This window comes from Vitis vinifera, chromosome 5 (assembly GCF_030704535.1).
Source record: "Vitis vinifera cultivar Pinot Noir 40024 chromosome 5, ASM3070453v1".
Lineage (NCBI taxonomy): Eukaryota > Viridiplantae > Streptophyta > Magnoliopsida > Vitales > Vitaceae > Vitis > Vitis vinifera.
This window is the reverse complement of record NC_081809.1, coordinates 25,369,477-25,384,624: the sequence shown is the minus strand read 5'-3', so window position 1 is coordinate 25,384,624 and position 15,148 is coordinate 25,369,477. Positions and strand designations below refer to the sequence as shown.

Below are 15,148 nucleotides of genomic sequence, written 5' to 3'. Positions count from 1 at the left end.
TTCAATTACACTCCAAATGATCATATTACCGAACAAGGTTATAAGTTTAATCCATAATAATTTATATAAATGATTTATAAAAATTACAAAATTAAAATACTTTATTTTTTATTATAAAATTATTTATTTAATTTATGTAAATTTATTAATTTTGTGTATTTAAAATTATAAAAATTAAAATACCATTTTTCTAAGAATAATATATCCTATAATTAAAAAATAAAATAATTAATTAAAGTAAAATTTCGCATATTAAAAAATTTATAAAGATTAAAATACTTTATAATTTAAAGATAATTAATATTTAAATAATAATAATTTATCTTCAAATTTAAAAGTAATATGATGTCTTTCTTAACTTTTTACACCATAAAATAGTAGTTTTTAAAAATTATAAATTAATTATAAATTTTATATAAAATATAAAAACAGTTAGAAGTTATAACCTCCCAAAAACAAGAAAAGTTTGAATTCTCAAATATTTTATTTTATGTTGAAGAGCATGCGTATATATTGAGTTAAAATCTCATAAGTTTTTAATAAGAGATAGTAAATCATAGATTCGAGTCATCTCTTTGTAATTTATATATTTATTTATCTATTTATTATTTAAATATAATCTAAATTATGTTTGTCAAAATTAATAATTCAATATTTTATATATAAGTTTTTTAGTTTAAAAACTAATAATACAAAGTACATTCAAACGCTAGTTTATATTTTGTGTATAAACATTTTATAATAAAAAATTAAATAATTGAATGTCAATACATACACTTTTTATTTCCTATTTTGTAAAATCATTAAATAATAATAATAATAAATTTTATATAAAATACAAGAATTTTTAAAGGTTTGTATTGAAAAAATAATGATTTCAAAAACTTTTTATCTTTTAATTTTCTTTTATAAAAACATAAGATAAATCCATACTTTTTATTTTTATACGAAAGTTTTTTATTTTAAAAGTAAAAATATATAACTTTAAATATTATAGACTTTGGTTTCTAATATTGTTTCAATTGTTTAAGTTAATTTCACTTGTGTTTATGAAAATTGTTTTAAGAAATAATTATATAAATATAAAGAATAATTAAAAATAAATTATTATATATAAAAAAATATATATTTTTAAAGCATATTTAAAAAAGAAAAAATGGTTTTTAAAAATATTATGCAGTTTCTAAAAATATTTAAAAAAAAAAAAAAAAAACCTTGGAGTGCATTTGGTATTGATTTTTTTTAAAATAATTTTCACAATAGTGTTTTATCTAAATATGTTTTTGAGATAATCTTTGGTCGAATGTTTATTTAAGAAGCAATGAAAACTATTTGAATTTTAAGAAGTAATGAAAATGAGTTTTCAAAAATTTAAAAGTATTTTATAAATATTTAAAATAATTTTATAAACATTACTTTAAACTTATTGAACTTTTTTATATAAAAATTAAATAACTTAAAATATATAATTTTAAAATTTTAATTTCAGAAAATCATTTCCTTAAAAAAAAATTATTTCCTTCCAACTTCCCCGAACCAAAACATAACCTAAATGATAATCTATTTCATAGCCGGTTTCGGGTTTTAAGTTGGGCTGGTGCAAACCCAGACACAAACCCAAAAAAAGGCCAGCCCAGCCCAAACCCGGCCCAACAAACAGGTCTCCCCTGGTCTGAAGAAAAACCCTAGCTACTGCGATTTCAACGTCTTCTTCGTCGAATCAAAACCCTGAACCCCGATCAGCCCAGGTATGTATTTACAACATCAACGGATCAATCGAAACGTTGTCATCTTCTCTCTCAGTCTTCCACAGTTCTGCAGTCATGTACTTTTGGTTTCATTTCATGCTTCGTTTGGTTGCCGAGAAAATGTATGGAAAAATGAAAAAAAAAAGAATGGAAGTGCATTCATTTCGCATGGTTGGGCTGGAATTTCCACTTTTTTTTGGAAATTATAATAAAATTTTCAGTTTGCTTTTTTCTTTCAGTTTCCTCGGTTTTCTTGGCAACCAATCGGAGGCTTAGGAACTTGGGCCTTTTTTCAATTTCTGTTAGTAGGGAAAATTCATGTGCACTCGCTTCCAATGCATCACTTTAACTCTATGCTTTGTTTTATTTTCTTTTCTTTTCCTCAGCATTCTAAGCGACAAACCAGATATTTAAGTTTATGGTTTATGCATCATTTTCTTATGTTTTCCTCATTTTTCTCAGCAACTAAACAGAAGATTAGGGTTTTCCGTGTCATATATTATGGTAATGCCGAATCAGGGTTTGTGGTGAGTTTTTGGTTTTTAGGTTCTCACTATTTGCTATTCTGTTATTCTCCCATTTCAGAAGAGGTATTGCAGGCAAGATAGAATAAGAAAAAGATGCAGAATCTGCATCGCATTTTATTGCAGCTCTCTTCTGCTTCCCGTAGCACGAGTGCAGTAGGATTTCTGAAAGAAACCACATCAAGGGATGTAACGTTCGCATCAAATTTTAAGCTTTCAAAGGCTCGGGTATTTTCAGTGAAATCTGGTGGTGGGGATGGAGATGAAGGTGGTGATCAATGGGGGAAAACACCAGAAACTCCTAATGATTTGGGTTGGGATGTTGAGTCATCATGGTCTACTGGACTGACCAAGGACCATTTTGATGGAGAAGCTGTTGGGCGTCAGATTGATTCCACTGCTGCCTGTTCTGAAGGAGGCGGACCACCCCGAACCGTATTAAGAGAAATGGATGAGTTAGATAGTAAACTGGCGGAACTTGAGGCGGAGAACCGAAAGGGCAAGGCATATGTTGATGGATGGGGCGAGAGGATGAGGAACATGTCTGTGCTGTTGAAGCAGGTTCGCGAGCCTGGTGCAAGAGGCTCTTATCTGAAGGACTCAGAGAAGGCAGAGATGTATAGACTGCACAAGGAGAATCCAGAGGTCTACACTGTTGAGAAGTTGGCCAAAGATTATAGGATCATGAGGCAGAGAGTGCATGCCATTCTGTGGCTGAAGGAGCTTGAGGAGGAAGAGGAGAAAAAGCTCGGGCACCCTCTGGATGACTCTGTCGAGCTCTTGCTCGATACCTGTCCTGAGTAAGCCGTAAATGATGTGCATTACTTGTTTTACATTCTTTTGCATCTAGAAGAGAGCAATGCTATTTGCATTCAGCTAATAGCTACATGTGTTTCACATTTGGAGTGCAAATGGTTCTTCTGAATATGTCAAGAATGAGAACATTGGAAGCGAAAAATGGATAGCTGATAGAGCTTCTACTCTTCAAATTCTTTTTGTTGTGTTATTGTTTGTCTGGAACTTCTCTATGGAAACACAAAATTGATGCCCTTCAAGCCTGGCTTAAGTGGTAACAGGTTGGGTGGGATTGTGGGTGGTACCAGGTTCAATTCCTTGGGGCAAAATATTTACCTATAAAAAAAAATACTGAATTTATCTAAATGGATGCAGAAATCAGAATAGATGGTCCTAATATGTGTCGTCTTAGGTTCTATTTGTAAACATTGCAAGTTGGAAGCTGTAGATTTCCTTCAGGCATTGTAGTTTCCCTTTTCCCAACAAAATGTCAGCCCTTGGGGATTTAGGGTGGAATTTCAATTCTACTTGTGAGGGTTGCAATCCCAAAACAAGATTTTAAATGAAGTGTTTGAGAAGCAATTATCTCACCTGATTCCCTGGACAAACCATACTAGGTGTAACTGGTTTTCATAGGAAAATACACATGCTTCTAGATTGATAAGATCATTCACTATTTCTTTGGGCTCAATTGCTCCCACCTCTGAATCACAATGGAATAGCTTTCCCCATGCCAATGATAGATTGAAGCATGAAAGTAGCAAGGTGATTACTAAAATTTTCCCATCACTTAAAATTGTTTTCACTAGGATAGCAGCAAATGTGTATATTTTCCTTTCTGGCCTTTCTGTTGGTATGAATATTATTTAGCAAAAAGCTATACATTCAACGGAAATGATGGCTATTTCATCATTCATTTAGGCTCATTCACTGAATTGGAATACTCTATAATTAAAAAGGAAAAGAAGAATTAGAGAAATGCCTGCAGGAATGAGACTATGAATTCTTCAATTTGGAAGCAAAACTTCAAAATCTTTCCTTTATCTAATGTGTTTCCTCCTGCAGATTTTTTAATTCCCATGACAGGGAATTCCATGTAGCATCCCTTCCATACAAACCCGACTTCAAGGTTATGCCTGAAGGTTGGGATGGCACCACTAGAGATCCAGATGAAGTTCATCATGAAATATCACAGAAGGAAGATGAAATGCTATATCAAGAATTTGTTCAAAAGATGAACTTCAACAAAAAGAAAGTAAGCCCTGTCTACCTGCCTTCTCCCTCACAAATGAAAGAGATAAAAAAATGAAGCTTGGTCTCACTTCATTGTTATTATATCATAGTTACTGATGCTGCTTGTACTGTTATTATTATGGCCTTTTGAAGGGAAAAATCCTTCATATTTTTTTCTCTCTTTTTCTTATTCCCGAAGCACATTGGAATAATGATAATAGAGGAGAATAAATAGCTGGAGCAGAGGGAAAGAATTAAAAACTTGAAAACAAACGAATGAAAGGACTCCTGGTACCAAACCACCCAATATGGAGATACTCTTGATTGTGAATGATCCCTGCCAAACAACCCATAAAAGCTGCCCAAAACTGTGTTATATGAATCTAGCATAACCTGTACTTTTCAGTTTCTAAAGTTTTTCTCAGTAATCCTTTGCTAAAACTTCATAATGATGTGGTCTGGCTTCTGTACAGATGGCAGGGGAGGTGAAATGCCATAAATACAGCCGGAGGCGATCTGCGGAAGGATGGAATATCATGGTTGAGAAACTGGGGCCACAAGGAAAGCGTGGAAATGGTGGTGGCTGGAAATTTATTAGCCAACCAGATGGATCCAGCCGGCCCTTGAATGAAATGGAGAAGATGTACGTGAAGAGGGAGACTCTCCGCCGACGACGCAAGATTCTCCCTTGATGACTCTTTCAGAACTCACTAATGAAGCTTTTGTTTTTCATCAATGGGTATAATAAACTCTTGCTTTTAGGGTTAAGAATTTTGCCAAACTGGTAGATGTGCAGTTCGATAGTTGGGATTGTCTTGATGTTGTGTATTACATGGTTCAGATTCGGGTTGTTATCAGCACCATTTTTATGAGGAAACATTATATTATCAGGTTCAAATCAAAAGCTCCAAATAAAATGCCAGATCTTAGTTGCACTGTTTTTACCTCTTCTACCTTTTCCTTTACTCTCTTAGAGGATTGGATATGGATCCAGTTGATCTGCTTGGCTAGGATGAAAGTTTTGGAAAATGGGGGAAAGTAGAAGCTGCAGGCTTTCAATTTTCCTTGTCAAATCTGAAAATTTTTAGATCATGGAAAACATAGTCATTCTTATAGTCACTGTCTAATAACAATCTGTTTGGTAAAATTATCATTCACTCTGCCAGATGAGTCATTTGAATGGAGGAAGCAGTAGTAGGAGTGTGAAATAATCAAACAGTATCTTTATTTGAAGTGTTTTTGAAATAATTAAGAGTCACCTAGGTTTGGATGATCAACAGAAATAAAGGCAGAAATGGGTTAAGAAAATATCAAAAGGAGAAAAAGAAGGGAAAAAGAAAAAATGGAATCAGACCACAAAGATATGACCTATGATGCTCTGTTTCATTCAAAACCATCTAAAGCAGTGTTTCATGATTTGAGTGAAGAGGCTGACCAGTGAGAAAGAACAAAGTAATGCCTTGTTGAAGAACAGGAATGGCATCCTGTGATAACTCATGAGTAACCCCACCACCCCCCCTCCATTGTCCATCCTGTCAAACTATCAAGTAAACCCATGGCTTACTTTTACCAAGAATGTAACAATCACATATATTAAACTAATTGCATTTTATAGTGATTTTAAAAGGCTTTTCTAATCTTTTCAACATTTGAAAACTTTTATCTTTCAATTATTAAAAATACTATAAACACTTCTTAAAATTACTATCCGACATATTCTAAAAGTTTAAAGTGTTTTTAGTTGAAAAAATGTTTTTCTTAAAAAAATCAAAACGTTTTGACAAATTTTAGAAAACATTATTAAAAAGTCAAAAAATCATTTATAATGCTAGGAAGAGAAACACTTGATATCTCCTAAACAATGCTTTAAAAAAATATTTGAAATAAAAAATTTTAAAATAGGTTAAAAGAGTTTTCTAATATTTAAAAGCATTTTCTCATAAAAAATTAAATATTCAACAAAATTTTAAAAATCATAAAAAAAAATCCCTTGAAATAATTGTAAGCAATCATTTTATAAGTTATCATATTTTTGTTGAGTACAAACCTGACTTTTAATTACTAAAAAAAGGAAAATCAAAATTTAAAAAATGCATGAAAGGAAGGGATGGGGAGAGGGAAGAAGAAAAGGGGGCAAAATCCCTTACCTACACTAATTTGATAAATAGGAAAAAAAAATCAAATTGAAGACATAACCTAAAGGATTTGTGACCCATTTCAATGAGGTGATTATGATAAATTGAACATCTTAAGAAGTCACGGGCCTATGCCACTTGGCTTGAAAGTGTTAAAAATTTGAAAAGGAGTTTGTCTTGGACAACCATGGAAAGTTACATCCACCTTTAAGATTAGTCTTCTTGCAAAATCATTGTACTGTGACTTAAACCCTAATCTTGAGGGTTTTTAACCATCTTATTATATGGGTTATTTTTCACTCATCTTAGTTTATCAATATTATAAATTTGGTGTTGCTTCTTTCATTTCCTTTGTTTGGGTCTAAGTCTAATTTCAAATGATTATATACTCTTCTAGTCATTTAGTTGTAGACATCCATCCTTCATTATGAATATGATTTCAATTTTTCTTATATGCAAATTCAATTATTTTTATTGAAGGAAAAATATAAAAGCTTGTTTAAATTTACTATTTTTTTTATCTACCATATTTATAGAATGTGACTTTATATATATATAAGCACAAGTGGGTTTTAAAATAATTATTTTTATTCATATTTTCAGTGCAAAAATAGTGAAAATGATTTATATTTTATATTTTGAGAAAAAAATATATAAAAACTATATTTGAAAAAAGCACAAGTAAATTTTAGACTAATTATTTTATTCATGTTTTCCATGAAAAATTAGTGAAAATGATTTGCTTTTATGTTTTGAGAGAAAAAAACATAAAAATATATTTAAGAATTTGTTTTTGTATTATTTAATGGTTAAATAAGCCCATTGTTGTTATATAATACATGATAAATGAGTATCTTCCAAGCCATGTGCTGATTCACTCAAATCATAGTTGGTAAGACCATGTACAATTAAAAACTTTTATCATACCACATTTTTTTTTTTTGAATTGAATTTCACTATAATGATATGCAATTACTATAGTATGATATGATTTGATGGTTGTTGAACATATATAAGTAAGTTGATGGTTTGCTTAGCGATTATGGGAGTCATTCCCCGTTATGGCACTACATTTTAATCAATGTAGTTAAGTATATTTAGTACTTGTTAAAATTAATGTCATATGTCAAACACAAGTAGGTTGATGGTTTGCTTGGCAGTTATGAGAGTTTTTCCTCGTTATGATACTACTGTTCTACTAATTTAGTTAAGAATATCCACTACCTGTCAAAATAAATGTCATATGTCAAACATAATTAGGTTGATAATTATGGGAGTCGTTTCCTATTATGATGTTATTGTTCTGCTAATGCAGTTATGAACATTTGTTATTTATCAAAATAAGTGTCATGTGTCAAGTATAAGTAGGTTTGATTGATGGTTTGTATGATTGTTCTGAGAGTTTGTTCCCCGCTATGACGCTATTGTTATGCTAATGTAACGAGTTTTATAAAAGTCACACTTTTTTCATATTAAGATGATTTTTCCGTCTCTATATTAATTTCATTATCATAATACTGACGTCAAACTACAACTTGACCTGTTTTGAAAAGAACTTCTAATGGCACATAAAAACCATTATGAAGTAGAGCCACTTGTATCCAAGCTCACCTCCTTCTAATGCACATAGCAAAGAGAGAGTAGATTCATGTATACACTAAAATCTTAGGAGAGATTCATATAATTTAAGTTAATATATGTTTTGATACAAAAAATAATAGTCAGATTCATATCCGTTAAGATTGTGCCACATTGGATGGGACCCACAATCTTTTTCCCAAAATGACGACGTGGCAAGATCAGAGCCGTGAATTTCACTTCACCATGGACAAGAACCAAAAGGGGAAAGTAGAGTTACCCCACTTGGGGTTTATCTGTCTCAGTGTTCATACACTGAACAACACACAATCTCACCTCTGACCTCTCACACACCTGAGTCCACACTGAGTCAGTCACCGAGTCACCAACTTAGGGTTTCGGAAACCACCTCCCACGGCATGATCTCACCTTCTCCCCTTGAAAAATGGTTTCTGGGCTCCCCATCTTCAGGTACGTTCCCTGGGAAAAAAGTACATCATCAAATCTGTTTGGTTGGCGAGAAAATGTGGTAAAGTTCTGGAAACTAGCGTTCTGGGTCTTGGGTTTTTCTTTATTTCTTTTCTCCTTTTTAACCCCACCTGGAAAATGGTTTATGGGTTCAACGTCTTGAGGCGAGTGTCCATGAAAATGCATCATCAAATCTGTTTGGTTGCCGAGAAAATGCAGGGAAAATTGTAGAAATTAACATTCCGGGTGTTGGGTTTTGATTTTTTTCTTTCTTTTTTTTAATCCTAGCCAGAAAAATATTTCTGGGTTCAACTCAGTTGCGTTTTCATGAAAATGCATCATCAATCTGTTTGGTTGACGGGAAAATCTGGGAAGTTATCGAAACTGACATTTCTGAGTCTTGGTTTCTAGTTTTTATTTTCCCATTTCTTTCTATTTTTGCTGGTTTCATTTCTGGAAGCTCTGATGATACAAACAGCAAGAATTGGATTTTTGTTATCATTGTTGGTTTGTTTGTTCTCTCAGTTTTGTCTGCAGTCACACAGGGGTTTAGAAGAAATCGTTTATGCTAATCAAGTGTTTTTGTTTTTGTTCCATCATTGGTGGTTTATCATTTATACCAAGTGGTCTGAACAAGGGTTTGATCTAGTTTTTTTTTTTTTGCAGGTTTTGAGTGTTATGCTATTATGTTTTTTTTTTAGTTTACTTTCCCCCTGGTTGCTTAAAAACGGTGGAAAATGAAAGAAAAGAGTAGTTAGAACCTTTTGTATTGTTGGCTTACCAGAAAAAAAAATAAGTAGAGAAAACTAAACACAAGTGTGGCAGGTAATTTTGTCAAGCTAAGGCTAATGGGGGATTTTTGTTGTATTGGGTCCTTATTAGTGGAGTAGTTGAAGTTCCTTTATTTTCTCGGCAGTCAAACAGGGTGTTTCTCAGGTTCTAAGTCTTGATGTGTCTGATCTGGGTCAATGCTATTATCTTTCAGTACCAGCTTTTTTCCATTGTTTCTTTTTATGGTAAAACTAGCTACTGCAAATATTTTCAGCCACGTCTGCAGTAATTCAATTTACTTAACAGAATGGAATGTAGTTCTTACATCCTGAAAATGGTTCACAGGTTTTTTTGGGTAATTCTTTTTTCTGGAACAAAGAATATGGGCTTATGATGCTCAATAGAAGAATTATAGGAAGACTGTACATAGAAAAAATGTTCCAATAAGAGAATATTGTGCATGTATAAAGTTGGATTCTTAATTGAATTGCAAAAAGTCTTATTAGGGGAGTAAAACACAAAATTAGATGATAGATACTGGTTATATTGCTACTAGAACACTGGAAATCGCAACACTTCTGAAAACAAAGAGTAATTTTGATCATACTATTTAGGATTTTAACCAATCCAGCTACTAAAATCATTAGAGGGGCTTATGTGGTTTGAAGGAGGTTTTGCAAAGACGAAACCATAAAAAACATTTACTTCAAACTTCATTGTGATTTAGGTTGGATTGAATAGCTTAGCTTAGCTTTAGAAAGCATCGTGTTTTTGGTTCTGTCCTTTCATTTTAAACTCTCTTGTCTTATCAGCAATGGTAGACGCGCCAGCTTGTGTCTAGTTAAATAATCATGTTAGAGGCAGCCTGGTAGTGGTCATCTTTATAGATTTAATTGTTTATTTGAAATGAGCTTCTTTTACCACTGCTCCTTTTACACTACTCAATCTATACTTTGCTCTTGTCAGAAGTGGTTTTATTTGCTCTTTTTTTCCAATGGCTTTTCCCGAGACACAAATTCCTTCTTTTCTCATAGCTGAAGCTGGCACAGGTGTTGGTATGTTGCTGTGAGCTGTTTTTGGACATACAGCCAAGGAGCATAGGGCTTTATTTTGTGGATCTCAATGTTGCCAAAGGGTTAGTGGAACTATGGACTGTCTACAGATCATTACTCGTCATAAGGGTAAGTTATTGGCATTTATTAACAAAAAGTTCCCACTTTACCAAGCATTATTTCAAAAGGGCAAGGGGAGAAACTGACATTATGTTAAGGTGTTGCCTTGTCAAAATAGGCTGCCTTTGTTACTTATATGGAATTGTTTTATCTGTGATCCATGGTCTTTGCTGGTTGCATGCATTAGCGGTTACTGTGATCTGATACCTATGACCTTACCAAATCTGCAAACCAGTTACCACATTAGTTCAAATTGCAGTTTTTTATTTTATTTTGCTGGATGTACAGTTAATTATTTCTTTAATGGATTAGGCGTTTGTATGTGCTCCCCCTCCCTTTCTCTCTCTCTCTCTCTCTTCTAGAGATGTGTGCACACTCTGTTACCTATTGATTGCACCCTGTGCATTATTTTCTTTTGATTCATGGGATATGCAAACACTGAAGAAATGGTCATATCTGGTTGCAGGTTCTTTGTGCGGCCAGTTCTTTTTATTCACCATCTGGTTATCCAGTTTCCAAGATGTAGTGGGACTGCTGACACTTGTTGAGTATAGTCATGTATCTTCCACGACTGAGCTAGCAAAACCACCTAATACTGATCTCTTTGAACCCATAGAAATATCACCTGCTGTTTTTCCACATCTTCCATCTCCTACAGAATCTTTTCCACCAATGTATCCATCCTTTCCGGCTACATATGAGCCAGTCTTGACAGGGAAATGCCCTGTAAATTTCTCTGCTATTTCAAGTATCTTGAACAAAACAGCATCTGATTGTTCTCTACCTTTGGCATCTCTTGTCGGAAATGTAATATGTTGTCCACAGTTTAGTAGTTTACTCCACATCTTTCAGGGTTACTACAGCACCAATTCTGATAAATTAGTTTTGCAAGATGGAATGGCTAATGATTGTTTTTCAGATATTATTAGTATATTAGCCAGCAGAGGAGCAAACAGTACAATACCTACAATTTGCTCTGTGAAGTCATCAAACCTTACGGGTGGGTCTTGTCCTATAAAGGATGTAAGTACCTTTGAAAAAACAGTAAATACAAGCAAATTATTGGAGGCCTGCAGCACTGTTGATCCTCTTAAAGAGTGCTGTAGGCCAGTTTGCCGGCCCGCAATTATGGATGCTGCAGTTCAGATCTCAGTAAGACATTCAGTGATGAGTGACAATAAAAATATATTAGGGGAAACTAGTCATGTTGACGTTCTTAATGATTGTAAGGGAGTGGTATCTTCATGGCTTTCTAGAAAACTCTCATCAGATGCTGCAAATACTACATTTCGAATATTGTCTGCCTGCAAAGTTAACAAAGGTATGGTGTTTAGTTTTGTATGCTTTTTGCTTGTATCCTTACTTGTGAGCATCTTTAATGTTATTTTTCTGTAAAAATAAAAATAATGTAAAAATGTATACGAAGGTCATTAGACATGCATCATTATGTCGTCAACTATATTGGTTGTTGATGGTATGTATCATTAATTCATCAATGTTCATGTTTGAAAGTTTCTATGAATATAATGAAGCTGGTTCTTCCTGAAGAAATTCTCATGTAAGCAAATGAATCTGCCCCTAGTATCATACTCCTGTCAACATTTATAAAACTATATGGCTTTTCCCTTGTTATATATGCACCACCTATCCATTTTCCCATGTAGCTTTCAAATATTAGACTAGCCGGTGTTCATCAGTGTCAATTTTATCTAGAGGTACATTTCCTGGATTATTTAACAGTTCCATTGGCTATAGTCCTTGTTGAAGATGGTATCCAATTTTGTAGACTAAAACTTCACACCCATCATTTTGCTTACTGTTCATGAGGTGGCTAGTTTTGAGGTTTGGAGATGTTGGCTGGCTTTACTTCTGAACCAAGTTCTTGGACTTTTCATTTATTGCTTCTTATAATTGAGGTAGATGTTATACAATCTAGTAAGGATCAGTGAAAGCCGATCATTTTCTTTTCCATTTTCTAGATGAGGATTCGAATGATCTTTACCTGGACAAGGAGAATACTAGCAAATTAACCTTCTTGTTGTGTACCCCAATTTGTGTGCCTAAACTTTCTTTTCCCCCTAAACAGGCTCACATTACAGCATCAAATGTATTATGTCCTATTTTATATCTCTTACTATTTTGACATTCGTTAGTCCTTTTTCTGAATAGTTCCTTACTGAGGCAAGCTTTGCACATGCAGTTTGCCCTCTGAATTTTAGCCAGCCTACGGATGTGATTAAAGCATGCCGTAACATTGCTGCACCAAGTCCTTCCTGCTGTAGCTCATTAAATACATACATTGCGGGGATACAGAAACAAATGTTAATCACAAATAGACAAGCAATAATGTGCGCAACAATGTTTGGCTCCATGTTGCAAAAAGGTGGGGTCATGACAAATATTTATGAGCTTTGTGATGTTGATCTGAAAGATTTTAGTCTTCAAGGTACATGTTTTTGGTTATAATTTTTATCCTTCAAATCTTTTATTGAGACTCATTCCCTTAGCTTATCTGATATGTTTTTTCTTGCTCTGTTTTTTGTCACCTTCTGTTGTTGTGCTCGGTACTTTAACATCTGGCAGCATATGGACAACAAGGTTTGATTTTCGATTCCTTCTCCCTTTTTATTTAGTATTTCCTTAAAAGCCTGTTTGAGTATTATTAATCATAGTGGTAGTCTTGTAGGCATTATCCTTATCTGTACTGACTGATAAAAATGAAGCAAATCTCCAAATTCTTCTTGGTTGTTACCATGCCAATTCATCTTCTTCCTAAAGTACTCCTAATAGCTTCACACGCTTTGAAGAGTATTTATGTGAAAAAAAAGATTGTCCATTCCCTCATTCCCCTTGCTTAAAATCCAGTAACTCCTTTGAAAATGCCATGTTTTAGTGTATGCCAAATTAAATATTTGTTTGGGTCTGTAGAAGAAATGAACTGTGGTCAGGTTTAAATGCAGGATGTCTACTTCGAAGCTTGCCTGCAGATGTGGACTTTGACAATTCAACAGGCTTCAGCTTTACGTGTGACTTGAGTGATAATATTGCAGCTCCATGGCCTTCATCGACCTCAATTTCGTCCTTGTCTCTTTGTGCTCCGGGTAACTGATTGACAAAGAATCATTTTTGTTCATTTCCTCATTTGTTGTTATATTAGATCAAATAAACTTATGGTTTTTATCTTTGAAGTGCTATCATTACAAGTTTGTTTCAATGTACATTTCTTACTGATCACTTATCAAAATTTGCAGAGATGTCACTGCCTGCTCTACCAACATCGCAGACTTCAGGAAATTCTGGTCTGTAACATTACCTAGTGCAATTTTTAGCTTTCTCAATCTATCAATTTTTTTTCCATTTTTAGAAAAGCAAACTCTATCAAATCTAAATGCATAAAATAGAGAACCAAAACACAACAGGGTCAATCTATTTGATGTGGTGCAATGAAATTGTCATTGCTAAGAGAAAGCTAGATTTTCTTTTTGCCAAAAATAAGCAGTACATGTCAAAGGCATGTTTTTTGAGAGGCAGCCTTCTGATATCCTGTGGAAATGAGATCAATTATTACTGTTTTACATGGCATTTAAGCTGCTATAACATAATGATATAGGCATTAAATTGAGTGAGGTTTTGGGAATCCATTCTTACCATTGATCCCAAGTGCCTTTTCTGTATTATGCATTTTCCAGATGTGAGATCATCTTTCCATTTTAACCATTGGTTTTGATGAAGACCATTTGTGTGTGTACAATGGAATGCATTTTATTTTTTGTTGTCTTGTACAATTTCATTCAAATAATGGATTTATGTGTTCAAATGGCTTGTGAAACAAAAGAAAACACGACCCCTCAACCGAACGCTTGAACACAGAATCAACAAAGCTGGAGTGCTTTTAATTTTCCAACATGACAAACACTAGAGATGTCTTACTTAGATCTCATGGGTGGTGCATAGTTAGTTTCTATTACAAAATAACACATGCCTCCTCAACCCAACACTAGAGCACGAAATCAACAAAGCAGGAGTCCTTTGCTGTATTGACAAACATTTGTTGTTACAATTTGTCTTCTATTTGGACACCATTTACTGTTGCAGACTGCTAGATTCAAGCAGTTCCAACAATTTAGACTGTTTCTCGTCTCTTCTTCCTTCTTTTGTTTCAAGACAAAATGGTTGACGTTTCCATGTTACACTCTGCTGCAGGCTGTGATGGTGGTCGGCTGAAATTCCTTGTATCCATTTTTTTGTTTTTTGTTCTCAGTACACTGTTGTGCTGAAGAGATTTAGCTTGAGGGTGGAGCCAGTTTGGATTAGTGGGGTTTTGGAGACTTACTTTGTGTGGCCAGATTCGTGTATATCTTTTTTGGAGTAGTCCTTCTCGCATGTATAGTAGCACTTACTTTTTTCCGGCTTATTTATTCTTGATTCGTTTTGTTGCTCAAACTTGTTCCCAGAAAAGATTTGGTTTGTGATTTCCAGCCATGCGGAGGTTTGGTGTAAAGAAAAAAAAATCTCAAAGATTTTCATTCAGGTTGGACCGACAGTAGGTGCATGGACTGAAGCTAGTTGCTAATGAATATAGGGTTTTTGTTGCAGATCATGTTGGTGAACCTTTTTTTTTTCTTCTGAAAATGGCCTATATCACCAGACTATGGAAGTGGGAAACTTGAGAATGTTCACTTATGGTGAGACGCTGAGCAAATTGTACCATCAGGATGTGCATA

General features: G+C 33.8%; 2 protein-coding genes across 4 annotated transcripts; both read left to right on the top strand.

Annotated features, from left to right (window-relative positions):
- Positions 1-1,575: 1,575 nt before the first annotated feature.
- Positions 1,576-5,235, top strand: LOC100247465 (protein GAMETE CELL DEFECTIVE 1, mitochondrial). Of its 2 annotated transcripts, XM_010652371.3 has the most exons (5): positions 1,630-1,748; positions 2,211-2,252; positions 2,334-3,072; positions 4,133-4,322; positions 4,774-5,235. In XM_010652371.3, exons 3-5 carry the CDS (start codon positions 2,369-2,371, stop codon positions 4,990-4,992), a joined length of 1,113 nt encoding a protein of 370 aa, XP_010650673.1. In that variant the 5' UTR covers positions 1,630-1,748; positions 2,211-2,252; positions 2,334-2,368; the 3' UTR covers positions 4,993-5,235. The 2 variants fall into 2 exon arrangements, with proteins under 2 accessions (XP_002273888.1, XP_010650673.1); XM_002273852.4 differs by lacking the exon at positions 2,211-2,252 and having other exon boundaries at positions 1,576-1,748.
- A 3,058-nt stretch (positions 5,236-8,293) lies between these two features.
- Positions 8,294-14,867, top strand: LOC100252574 (uncharacterized GPI-anchored protein At1g61900). 2 transcript variants are annotated; one of them, XM_002273814.5, is made up of 8 exons: positions 8,294-8,484; positions 10,302-10,433; positions 10,891-11,745; positions 12,625-12,870; positions 13,008-13,022; positions 13,385-13,525; positions 13,676-13,723; positions 14,628-14,867. In XM_002273814.5, exons 2-8 carry the CDS (start codon positions 10,400-10,402, stop codon positions 14,699-14,701), a joined length of 1,413 nt encoding a protein of 470 aa, XP_002273850.1. In that variant the 5' UTR covers positions 8,294-8,484; positions 10,302-10,399; the 3' UTR covers positions 14,702-14,867. The 2 variants fall into 2 exon arrangements, with proteins under 2 accessions (XP_002273850.1, XP_019075764.1); XM_019220219.2 differs by having other exon boundaries at positions 10,287-10,433.
- Positions 14,868-15,148: the final 281 nt, after the last annotated feature.

Coding starts and splice junctions, on each gene's coding strand:
- LOC100252574 (XM_002273814.5), top strand. CDS start 10,400: ATGGACTGTCTACAGATCATTACTCGTCATAAGG. Junction 10,434..10,890: donor GATCATTACTCGTCATAAGG/GTAAGTTATTGG, acceptor ATCTGGTTGCAG/GTTCTTTGTGCGGCCAGTTC. Junction 13,526..13,675: donor CTTGTCTCTTTGTGCTCCGG/GTAACTGATTGA, acceptor CAAAATTTGCAG/AGATGTCACTGCCTGCTCTA.
- LOC100247465 (XM_002273852.4), top strand. CDS start 2,369: ATGCAGAATCTGCATCGCATTTTATTGCAGCTCTCTTCTGCTTCCCGT. Junction 3,073..4,132: donor TTGCTCGATACCTGTCCTGA/GTAAGCCGTAAA, acceptor TTCCTCCTGCAG/ATTTTTTAATTCCCATGACA. Junction 4,323..4,773: donor TGAACTTCAACAAAAAGAAA/GTAAGCCCTGTC, acceptor GCTTCTGTACAG/ATGGCAGGGGAGGTGAAATG.